The sequence below is a fragment of the Haliotis asinina genome, chromosome 15 (assembly GCF_037392515.1).
Source record: "Haliotis asinina isolate JCU_RB_2024 chromosome 15, JCU_Hal_asi_v2, whole genome shotgun sequence".
NCBI lineage: Eukaryota > Metazoa > Mollusca > Gastropoda > Lepetellida > Haliotidae > Haliotis > Haliotis asinina.
In genome coordinates, this window is record NC_090294.1 from 7,422,770 (window position 1) to 7,435,270 (window position 12,501).

The 12,501-nt window shown below is 39.0% G+C and overlaps 1 protein-coding gene across 2 annotated transcripts in view; it reads left to right on the plus strand.

The window, feature by feature from the left end:
• Window positions 1-12,501, plus strand: part of LOC137265562 (telomerase protein component 1-like) — a 38,769-nt gene that overhangs the window by 16,284 nt on the left and 9,984 nt on the right. For both annotated transcript variants that reach the window (XM_067800982.1, XM_067800981.1), the window contains exons 27-45: window positions 327-419; window positions 1,314-1,446; window positions 1,903-2,080; window positions 2,314-2,423; window positions 2,614-2,699; window positions 3,203-3,317; window positions 4,025-4,133; window positions 4,851-5,010; window positions 5,360-5,455; window positions 6,070-6,194; window positions 6,765-6,914; window positions 7,171-7,276; window positions 7,887-8,006; window positions 8,518-8,616; window positions 9,123-9,270; window positions 9,757-9,863; window positions 10,582-10,739; window positions 11,257-11,356; window positions 12,075-12,200. In XM_067800982.1, the coding sequence (XP_067657083.1) occupies window positions 327-419; window positions 1,314-1,446; window positions 1,903-2,080; window positions 2,314-2,423; window positions 2,614-2,699; window positions 3,203-3,317; window positions 4,025-4,133; window positions 4,851-5,010; window positions 5,360-5,455; window positions 6,070-6,194; window positions 6,765-6,914; window positions 7,171-7,276; window positions 7,887-8,006; window positions 8,518-8,616; window positions 9,123-9,270; window positions 9,757-9,863; window positions 10,582-10,739; window positions 11,257-11,356; window positions 12,075-12,200 (2,319 nt within the window). The remainder of the gene's footprint in view (window positions 1-326; window positions 420-1,313; window positions 1,447-1,902; window positions 2,081-2,313; window positions 2,424-2,613; window positions 2,700-3,202; window positions 3,318-4,024; window positions 4,134-4,850; window positions 5,011-5,359; window positions 5,456-6,069; window positions 6,195-6,764; window positions 6,915-7,170; window positions 7,277-7,886; window positions 8,007-8,517; window positions 8,617-9,122; window positions 9,271-9,756; window positions 9,864-10,581; window positions 10,740-11,256; window positions 11,357-12,074; window positions 12,201-12,501) is intronic.

Here is a 12,501-nt window from a genome sequence, read left to right on the forward strand (position 1 = left end):
GTCAAAGGCAACTAGGGGAATACATTAGTATGATAGATTATACTGAGATATGATTTGTTAGTTTAGTTATCTGGAAACATGTTGACTTGCGCCCTGGTTGGTTGGTTGGTTGGTTGGTTGGTTGGTAGGGTGGGTGGGTTTGAGTGAGTGAGTGAGTGAGCAAAATTCAAGCTAAATTGCGACAGTCTGTAAATGATCAAATGTTAGCACAATAATAATAAGATAATCAAGACTGGTCCAGACAAGCCAGTGATCGGTAGCATGAGCATTGATCTATGCAATTATTGACAAAGTTGTGGTAATAATGTAATATGATGGTCTTACAGCTGAAACTCATCACATCAAAGAAGGAAGCCACCAATCCCCTCTACCTTAAATTGGCCTGTGAGGAACTCCGAGTCTTTGGAGTCTTTGAGCAGGTAACGCAGATTTCACTTTTCACAATTTGACATCCAACATCATTGTATATTTATACAGAATATCAAATGGAATCATGGATGTTTTGGTGTGGAGAATGATCATGAAGATAAGTATGTCCTAAATACTCATGATCCCTTATCTGTTTCTTCAGTATATGTTACATTGCTTAGTTGTGTCAAAGTAAAACAAACTAGACTGGGAATGGTTGTACACTGATTTTAGCAATATTCCAGCAACATCACATCATTGAACACCAGAAATGGGCTTCACACATTGTACACATGTGGGGAATCAAACCTGGGTTTTGGAGTACCGAGCCAACGCTTAAACCATTAGGCTACCCCACCGCAGCAAACAAGATAGAAATATGTCACATAGAAAATAGTTCCTCAAAGGAATATTTCCCCACATAAAGAAGTCTGACAAGGGTCACATTTGTAATAATTTCTGAAGCAATGCATGACAAGATGACATCAGGAACATTAAACATAGGCAGTATGATTCTATGCAGTATTTGAAAACAACAATAAGGCCAGACCAATTTTAATTTTATATCTTAGTTTATGGATTTTTGTCCTCAGAAAACCTAAATGCAGGAGGAAAAAAAAATGAAATAAAATCACCAGTCAAAGAAATATTTCTTCTAAATAGTAAACATATATGTGTATATGGTGCAAAAAAACCAATCAAAAAAAAATTTCTTGTAAGTTTACATTTGTGGCCAATTAAATCATAAGGACTTTTTTGAGCGGGAAAAATTTATGCGTTAATATTCTTTGAAAAAATATGACAGGCGAATCTGTGAAATAAGAGATAAAATTGGTCTGGCAAAATGATGTCAACATTATGACATTGCTCGTTTTATGGTATCATTTAGTTGCTTCTTTTTCCAGATAGCCTCGAAGTTAAAGTCGCTGCCCCACACAACACCCCAGCTGCTGCAGGAGGTGCTTGCCAGATTGGAGACGGACCATGGCCAGACTGTAGTATCTACTGCCCTCTCTCTACTGGTCTGTGCCAGAGACGGTATGACTTCAAACTGCATATTACTGCATATTTCTGATATAGAGCTGTCAATAGAATTAACATGATTATAACTCTTCATTTTAGCATGTACCCATAAACATGTTGATTAGAATTGGTCTTCAGTAACCCTTGCTTGTCATTAGAGGCGACTTATCGAATCGGAAGGTCTAGCTTGTGTAGATTAATGCTCATGCTGTTGATCACTGGATTGTCTGGTCTAGACTTAGTTATTTAAAGACTGTGGCCACATAACTGGAATACTGCTGAGGGTTGCATTAAACAATAAACCAACTGACCACCAAAATCATCTTGGCATTGGGTGTCTTTTCATCACCCCTCCTTGAGGGAGACTCTTGTCTCCCTGTCAACTGTCGAATATTAATTGACAGCCTGATTACAGCTGGACCTAAATGTTCTATATGGGATAATTTTTTATGTTATTACATCAATGTTTAGGGCTACCAGCAGAGGATCTTCGACAACTGCTCACATGGTGGAATATCCTGGGAAGTAGGAAGTTTGATGTCAACGACTTTATGAACATCGACATTGATTTGGAGGACCTCATGCCCCCGGCTTCTTTCTCTTACCTCTGCCGCTCAATTCAGAGTTTCCTCAACCCAAGTGGAGCATGGTGAGACACTCATGACATTCTTCATTCAGTTTTTTAATTTACTTCTTTTTGTTTCAGCTAAAAGTTTGTTGAATATTTTATGACAATTAATTCAGTATGGTAAGAGGTTTGGGGTAGCCTAGTTGTTAAAGTGTCAGCTCGTCTCACCAAAGGCCCAGATTTCAATCCCTCATGTGGCCTGTTTCTATGTTTTGTCTTCTGGTATCCATGACAGCCAGTTGTTTTCTTTTCAGGAGCACCTGCCTGTCACTAGCCCATGCAGAGATAATGAATGCTGTCCGTCATCGATATCTACGTGGTGCTGCTGGAGATAAGGAACTAACCCTGCACAAACTCCTTGCAGGTAATCTATTGCCCACCATGGATGCTCATATCTGCTGTAGATTTATTAACTTCTAGATACAAATATTAGCTTTGTCATTTGACCTTCCATGAATTACAGGGGTGATTGGGGAAGACTATCTTAATCGTTACAGTAAGAATGATGTCATGTTGTTTCCAAGCGTTGTATGTCTGTTTCTGTTCTGTTTCAGGCTACTACCTCCGCCAGGCCGACCCTGAGAAAACAGGAACCTGGACAGGACACACCCGCGCCTTCAGTGAGCTGCCCTACCATCTGGTCAGTCTTTCTCTTACAGTTGAAGGCTTTAACTCACCTGGAAACAGCTACATGATCTCATCAGACCTACTAGTTATCTCCAAAGGACTAGTGAAGAGCATATTTGTTTTACCAAACGTCTCAATGTTAATTTTGAATTGTTTGATCCATGGGTATAAAACTTTTTCTTGCCATTGCTAGATTTTTCAGACGACTAGTAAAAACTGTCTAGAGTTATCTCCCTTCCATTGATTTGCATTCAAGCATATGCGATTCAGTGTTATTTCAGATAAAGAATTACCACAAAGTACCAAATGAATTTGACATTGCCAGTGGGGTACGCAGAAAATGTTATTCACTTTGAAAACATTGAAAATGATAGAAGAAACAACATTTGTGTATGAGGCAAGAAAAACTAGTATGAATTTGATGTGCTTGATAATACAAGTTAGTGTTTATGTTTTTTCCAAGATTTGACAAATGTATTTGACAATATTGTACAAGAATATTCTTCAAAAATTCAGGCTGCAAGTGGGTGCTTCTCAGATCTGAAACTGATACTGTGTGACCTTCACTTCATCCACGCTAAGTGTAAGCTTGGTCTCGCTGTCCAGCTGATGGATGACTTTGTTGCAAAAGGTAATGAGATCTGTTCATACAGGTTAAATTGAAATTAATTTATCATTCAAAAACTGACTTCCACCTGAGGTATCCCTTCAGTGATCATTGTCACTTTCATGAACTCAATAAAATGACAACATTTACTTCTATTGCTGTGGATCTGAGTAGCTGTTAAAGGCACTTGATATTGTTTGCAAGCTGAAAGACTTTGCACTATGGTAAATCACCCTCTCATGTCTGTTGATCAAATCTATCAAACTTTTCAGTGACAGCTACAAGCATTTGTTGGCACATTCTGGCCCTGATTTCTCGAAACAGACTTAAGTTTTTACTCGAATTTCAAACTCAGTTTGACAATTTGAAACACTTGAATCTTTAACTCAACTGAATTGTTTCATTTTTTAAATAGAAAGCCCAATCCATACAAGTAATCTATCCACCAAACTCAAATTGTTATGTGTCCTGGATATTGTTCCATAAATTGGTCTCAGGGCAAACACTGAGTCCATGTTAAAACATGGGTGTTCTGATCGTGTTAATGCTGAAGACTCATGATGGAATAGTTCCCAGGAGATAATTCAGAGGTGCCTTCAGTCTCATCTATATGTCAGTGACACCTTTGTAACATTAAGAACTGGCATTTCATGGCATCTGTGCTTGGAGTGGTATGTTGTGTCCAGATAATTGAAGAACTATAACACTGAGATGTGTGTGTGTGTTGACAGTGGCCACTACGAACAAGACCTTGGAGAAGGAGCAGGTCCGTTTCCAGGCGGTGCCAAGAGTTCAGCAGTATGCCTCATTTGTGTCACGGAATCTGCACGTTCTGGCCAGGTAAATGTCTCCACTGTCAGTCCTTTCATACTGGTATCAGTGACGTGAGGTCACATGGGGTGTAACTTCAATAAACCATAAAATTAGGGCCATTTAATCTGTAGCCATTAGATTTTCAGGATAGTCAGTGATGAAAGACATGAAAAGCAACCAGCTGTCAAGTGGAATCTAAAATGTCATATCAGCATTCTGCTAGTATCAAAACATAGGGATTGCTGATTCTACCCTCATTTCGTTACTCTTTTAGTTTTGTTGATTATTGAATTATGATTTTTGTCCAATTTAACAGATTTTAGATTTTCTATTTAATTGTGTTACATTAATATAACCCCCAGGAAACAAGATGTTTTCAGGTTCACTGAAAAGATTGATGCATGTTATGGCATCCCCATTATTTAGATTGATGCTCACGATGTCAATCACTGGATTGTCTGATACAGACTTGATATTTACAGGCTGGTATTACATAGCTGGAATATAGAGAGCATCATTAAACAACAATCATAATGTTATATCTGGTAGATTAAATAATGAGCATCATGACAATACCTTGATGATTTTAATAGCAGCAAAATGATGTTCATGACATTTGGTACCCTTTGACAACCTTGCAAAAAATGTGTTATGCTGCCAGTAACTAAAAGGGGTTTCCTGCCATATTAGCATTGCATTTATGTGGAACATATGATATAATATGATGTACTTTTCTTCATGCAGTCATCCAGCCTTGACCTGGCAGCAGGCAGTAAATGAACCAGATACATCGGAGGTGTGTGTTGACGCCAAGGCCCTGAGTGAGGACAACAGTTACATGGAGTGGAGCAACAAGCCGACACAGACAGACCCCTGCTACCTCAACATCAGCAACCTCCCACAGGTACGCACATCTCACACATACGATTAATGATAGAACTTGAATTTCCAGTATTTAAATGTTATGGATAATTTACCATTATGGTACTGGTTTAGCTTTCCTTTGAATCCTTCCTTATTCATCTTTTTTATATTTCAGTCCTAATATTATTCAACTCTTTGTTTTAAGTCACTTTTAGAAAGTCATTCATATGAAATACGAAAAATACAAGATCATATAATGTAATGAATAACTGTAATGTAGCCATGCTCCTGCCCTTTTACAAGTATATTTGAAAGTACTTTCCAGTGAAACAACAATATATTTTCAATTTCTCAGAAATAATTTTTTATCTTGTGAATTTTTCATTCAGCCCTCAACTTGTGTGACTGTGTCGAGTGACAGCCAGTACTTCGCTACGGGTGGGATGGACTGCCTTGTCCGGCTTTACAACATGGACACTGGAAAGGTAGTTCTTAATACCTCAGGATTTTGAATACTGGACATTTCTTTGCTGAGTGGTCTATTTATTGATATAGTGTGCTGTTTGTGTAATCTGCTAGACAATAGATGTCTCTTAAATTTGGCTCCCTGTGAAATATGGTCCCTCATAACTGTGATTCCCATAAGATGTGACAAATGCAAATAAAAGATAATTATCAGTTTATTCGCTTCTTCAATACTGAACAAATAACATGTTCTGACAAACATGTACTTGGGTAACATATTCTCTGCCAACATTCAAAATAGACGTGTTCTCTCAGATGATGCATTAACTCTACCCCAGGTCCCATTTCAAAAGCAGTCATTTCATGACTGAGAAGTCAGTGTGTAGTATATGACTCATGACAGTCACAGAGCTCACACACCTTGTCAATATGATTCTTAAGACCCCATGCAGTACACCATTGCCCAGCATAGCTAAGAGACAAGCACAGTTGAACAAGATGCATGCATAAACCTGACTGAAAGAATCTTTATTTGTTTGCAGCAATGTACATTGCAAATCTTTGTAGATGTTTGCATTGCATGATTATTGGAATAATATATCAGTGGATTGATGATTTGTTCACTGATCAACAGGAGATCCGCTATTTCCGAGGACATGCCGACGCCATTGCTGATGTGTGTTTCGTAGGGAAAGGCGTGCTGTGCAGTGCATCACTTGACAACACCTTGTGTCTTTGGCATGTGGATGATGGACACAGGTAAGCTACAGAAAGAGATGAAGGAGTTGTTTTCAAGGAGACAAATATGTCTGTTCATTAAGCAGTTTTTATATGATAATTACTCTAAACTTGCGCTTTGGTTTACAAAATCATGTTGAATTAGTTTATAACAAGCTTGCTAGCATTTGACAGAAGAGCCAGAGGTGTTCATTATTCAGGGTGATTGTATGATGGCCACATTCCATACTTCTAGTGGAAGCTGTCAAAACCGGCATTTGTCCTATCTGGCAAGTTGTCAACACCGGCATAAAATCTCAGTCCCGTCGGTAGCTTGTACATGTATTATCAGCTCTGCAATTTGGCACATTGTCTAAACTGGGTTATTTCTTCAGTCACAATGAGTGCTGGTTTAGACAGCTTCCACTGTATTCTGATCAAGTTCTCAATGCTTCTGTCTTGATAATATATTGGAAGTGAATTAAACAGAAAAAAAACAAGACACATAGCAAACATTATATATCTTGTCACACCGGAATATTGGCAAATTCTGATGTCTAAATATGGGTGACACAAGGTTTATCTCAGAACCTTAATGCGTATGTATTTCAGAATCGCCGTACTGAAGGATCACCAGCGTCGGGTGAACTCGTGCACTGCAGACCAGTCTGGTAAACTGCTAGCATCTGGAGGATGGGACTGTCAGATCAAGGTGTGGAACACCAGCACCACAGAGATTGTCTGCCACCTGAATGCAGAGAGGTGAGAGAATGTATCACAAACTGATGTAGTGAGTTGGTTAGAGGTCAGATTAATGCTAGTAATTTTGTGCCAACCACTGGATTGTCTGGTCCATACTTGAGTATTTGCAGATTGATGCCATATATGTGGAACATTGCTGAGTATGGTGTAAAACAGCAAACAAAACACTACCTCACTTAAATAGTGCCAAAAACATGACAATCCTTTAATAATCTATGGTGGCTTACTATGCAACAATGTCATGTGTTTTTTGCAGCCCGGTCAACTGCGTGGACTTCCACCCCGAGGGTCAGCTGATTGTGGCTGGAGGCTGGGATTCCACGCTGAAGATCTATGACGTCTTCCATAAACAGAGGAAGGCTGTAAGTATTCTAGATATTCATCTTGACCAGCTTAAGGCCAAAATTCAGCCAAACATCTGCAACAAACAATTAAATGTTTCCCACTTGAACCTGTCATGGAGAATTTATGGCTTTTCAGAGATGACTTCTGATAGCAGGAATAAGGAAGAGGATGATCTTAACATTATGTCATTGAATGCAGAGTTAAAATTCATTCCTAAATACCTCAGAATTTCACAAAATGAGAACTTAAACCTATACCATATATGTGGAACATTGCTGAGTATGGTGTTAAACAGCAAACAAAACACTGCCTCACTTAAATGGTGCCAAAAACATGACTATCCTTTAATAATCGATGGTGGCTTACTGTGCAACTATGTCATATGTTTTTGTGCAGCCCGGTCAATTGCGTGGACAAAAAACAAGAACAAAAAAATTGAATATTTTACTAGGATTCTCCTTAAGCAAATATTTATCGAATATCAATCAAAGTCTTCTAGAATAGAAAATTCACTGTTGAAATTCATGGTTAAATTTATTTTAACAATCCTCAGTCCCTTGTTTAAGTATATCATGTGTGTTAAGATCAAGTGGATTTTCTGTTGTATATGTATGTGGAATGTTACAGGTCCTTCGAGGTCATAGTTCATCTGTGCGGGACGTGGCCTTCTCCCCGTCGGGAAGACATATTGCCTCAGCAGCGCTGGATGGTGATGTAAAGATCTGGTCTGCTACAAATGGTTCTCAAGTATGTAGAATAATTGGACAGGCTCACACATTGTTATAACATGAAGTTGTATAAATGAATATATACTATTACCCTGTGAACAGTAAGTGCAGATCCAGTGACAGGAGGGACAAGATCTATGATGTAATTGCACTGAAGCAGATATTGTTTGAAAACTCACTTGTACAAGTTTTTTTGAAAATGGAAATATAACAAACCATATATTTAGACCATGATGAATGAACGAATGAATGAATGAATGAGATGGATGGATGGACGGACGGACAGAGAGATAAATAGATAAATATCATGTGGTGAAACTAAATTCTTGAGTGTAATGGCCAGTATACATTTACACTGTATTCTTAAGTGCGAAAGAAAAGTGATATTTTCAGTGCACCGTAAAGGTATTCCAGTATTTTGTGCTTACTTCTGCCTCTTTGTGTCAGTTTAACCCTACTGTGTGTGTGGCATTATCAAAGAAGTTGATATTATTTTGACATTGATGCTGATTATGTTTGCTTGATTTCAGGTTGGAAACATCTGTGGTCATTCCCTGCCTATCAACAAACTGACCTTCACCCCTACAGGGAAAGAACTGGTCACTGTCAGTGATGACCATAAGATTAAGGTCAGTTAAACGATGTTTTCACCTGTATTTAAATCCTTAGTAGACTGATTTTAAAGTCAGTTCAGATTTTGATTGTTCAGTATGTATATTTCCTTGTGGAGTTCATGTTAGAATAGGTACTGTACCTTGACATTGTGGTATGGTGGTCCTTGGAACTTCAGAGTTAAAATTCAGGTCAGCTTTATTTCAGCCTTATGTGGACAAGACCAAGCTCACACTTATGCGCAAGCTTCAAGTAATAGGACAGACTAGATTATATACAAGCTACAGTTTTTGTATACAGTAGCTAGCACTAACACTACCTGCAGTTCAGGTGCCTACTGCATCATAGTAAAACTGGTTAGGCCAACAGAAACTGTCACTACATGTAGTCCATTCCTTTTAATTGTCTTGTGCAAGTGGAAGTAAGTTTTTTAATGCTAATTTTGTTTGCAGTAGGCACTTCTCTGTGTGTATGTATTGCTGTTACATATTACGTGACTTTCTTGACCTTCACTGACCTCCAGGTGTGGTCAGGACACCTAGGAGTTCCCCTACACTGCCTCGGGTCAGAGAAGAATGGACCGGTCACTTCAGTAGCACTCTCTCCCCAAGGAGATCTGGTTGCCGCGGGATACCATGAGGGCCATGTCCGAGTCTTTGATGTCAACACAGGTAGGAATTCAGCAATCAAACAGATACACAAGGGGCATGACTGATGTACAGATTGGAATGGATGACATGGATTGTTATGTAAATATAATGCATGGATGTTGTTGAATCGTAGACGATGTTACCAAATATGAAGTGAAATGGATGGTGGTGCTTTTTGATGTTATCACAGATGAAAGTGAATGAGATGTTGCTGTAATTCTGTTGCGTCTTTTTGCTTTGCGTACAGTTGTGATGTAATGGGTTTCCATGACATTACTTATCTCTGAAGCTTTTTAAATGTACTTTTTGCACTTAAGACACTGCTTATAACGGTTTACAGACTACATTTCAGAGAATGATTTTTCATGTTTATTAGCACCCTATCGATTGTGTTAATGCTAGGCTTCAGAGCTAGAAACATGGGAACTTTTGTTGATATGTTTGATGTGAAAAGACAGTGGTGTGAGAGATTCATAGATTGAAAACTTGACCCACATTACACTGTAGGCATGCAGCTAGCTGAAGTGAAGCATCACACTGCAGCTGTGAGAGCTCTAGCCTACAGTCGGGACGGACGCTACATCTTCACAGGTGCTGACGACAACATGGTGCTGGTGAGTAGCAGTTGTGGTTGAGTCATGCCGTCTTTTGTAATGCAAGATATGAGCAACCAATACCTATGCCGATTTCGGAAGAAAGTCTGAATCATACCCTTGGAGTTTTGTGTGTATTTGTCACCCAGTCACTCTCAATTGGTTTCCAATACTGTAATAATAACCTATAACATACATCAGACATATAAGTCAGTATCTTAAGAGTTGATTGTCTTGTATTTAGTAGTAATATTGTCAGCAGATGCTGGATAGGACAATGAGTAGTATAGGGAATGAGGGTTCCAATACAGGGTCCCCTGATGGTGTCATTGTGTCTATTTAAGCACCCTAAATATAGGGTACATCCAGTGATGGTTCAGAGCAAAAGAGACAGTTTTTAAACCCCCACTTAACTGGACACAATTCCACCATCAGGGCATCCTATATTTGAACTCCCATGTCCTATACTACTCGATGGATGAAAGGCGACTATGCTTGTCGTAAGAGGTGACTAATGGGATCGGGTGGTCAGGCTCGCTGACTTGGTTGATGCATGTCATCGGTTCCCAATTCCGTAGATCAATGCCTATATTGTTGATCCCTGGATTGTCTGGTCCAGACTTTTTTAACAGACTGCCGCCATATAGCTGGAATATTGCTGAGTGCGGCGTAAAACTGGTATATAGTGTTAATGTCAATGTGCAAATGTTTGACGAAACTTGTATATATCTATGTTCAGATGTTAGATGGAACCACTGCCACTAAAGCTGCTTCTCTAGAGGGACACACCATGCCAGTCCTGTGTGTAACGGTCACTGCCAAGTACGTGGCAACCTGCGGAGAGGACTTCACCTGCCTCATCTTTCCATCTCCCAAGGAGTGTAAGAAAATTCTCAGGTAAACTGGTTCATTTTCTGTATACATGCCTTGACCAAGTTAATTCAGAACATAATTGGATGAAATTTATTAAAGGTGATTGTGGAAACATGTGAAAGCTTGTGAATGTCTTGTCTCAGATTTAGTGCCTGATATTTGGAGTGGGGATTCATCTAAGGGTTGCCAGCAGTGGAGGTCCTGTAAAAGAAGACAGCAGTTCTGCAGAAAGTTTGGCGATGACTTGTTTTGTTTTTCAAAGATCATGTTTTAGATTTTAGCTGTGGAGAGAGTGACTAAATAGTCTTGTCTTGTCTTGCTCTTTGTGAGGACATTAAAAATGGTTTAACACTAATTGGAGAACTGCACTCAGTATTTCCTTGAAGAAGGTGAATGGTTTTATTACCACACCCTAGCATGCCTTCTGTTTTAACAAGTCATCATCCAAAAATCAAATCCAGCTTGTCAGGAATGAACCACTCAAAGAAATGTATGTACTGTAACTAGATTAGGTAATGGTGTATTGACGATGTATTTTCAGACCATCCCCAATGGCTACTCTGAAGGGTCACACTGCCCCAGTGACCAGCTGCTCCTTCAACTCAAACCAGACTAAACTGGCTACTGCCAGTCGAGATGCAGTAAGTAGTAACGCATCAGTACTCAAGGGGACCTTATTTATTTTATCCTCCAAAACTGGAGATACCAGGTGGCTGAGATAAGTATTTTACCTCCCAGAAAGCATTTCTTCACTGAAATAGAATCCTTTGAATTAATTCAAATTCTGTCAGAGGTATTTTGGCCTTTGTAAATATTTGCCCTTACCACTGGACAACCAAGCAGAACGAGGGGAACAGATGCATTCCAGAACTAAGCAAACTGGCAGTTACTAAACAAAGGGCTAAGAGAGTTAGCTAAGGGCCATAGCCAAACTTGGATCACATAACTTTGGATGAAAGTTTGTGAACAAATTTGATATGAACTAAATATTCTTTCTGAAGAATGCAATATGCGTTCATCCTGCTTACGTTTTTTCACTAACAGAATGATGATGGAGTCTCTGAACAGCACTTAGAACCTGATGAAGGAGTAAGGACTTGCTCCAAAATGTTGTGTCCATCACAATAGTGGACATCCATAAAAGTCTTGCCTTTCAAATCATAGTAGTCAATAAACGTGTTAGTGTCCATGCACAATGACGAGAAATGCACTTAAGAAAGTTTGTTATTGTAGGCTTGACGCAAGAGATGATCCTTGAGGAGAGCCTTGAACTTAAGACAGAAAGGAAATGTTTTGAGCTCAAATGTAAGATCTTTGCCCATGCCATACTGACCTGACAATATGATTTTCTTTCTTCAGTCTGTGATGATATGGGACATGTTCCAAGCTTTGGTGGACACTGATGCCACGGCAGAGCGGACTCTTCATGCTTGCCACAATGACTGGATCAACTCCTGCAGGTGGTCCAACATCGGTGACTTCCTGGTATGACAGTCTCAACTTACAAAACTAGACTTAAGCATTTAGAACTTGCACTGGAGCAACCTGAAACTGCCAGTTGCAACCTCTTATTTATACCAACTTACACATATTGCATGTCAGTATTTTCAGAATGTCAAATCTGTTAATTTATCCAGAAATAATCATGTTGATTATTTATGCTTTTAAGAAAAACATTACAAAACTGATAAGATATTTATGTAAAGAGAAAGTTAGTGTTGTATTAATTCTTAGCAATTATTTAACACTTTCATCATATCCAACTTTGTGATGACTTCCTTGTTCC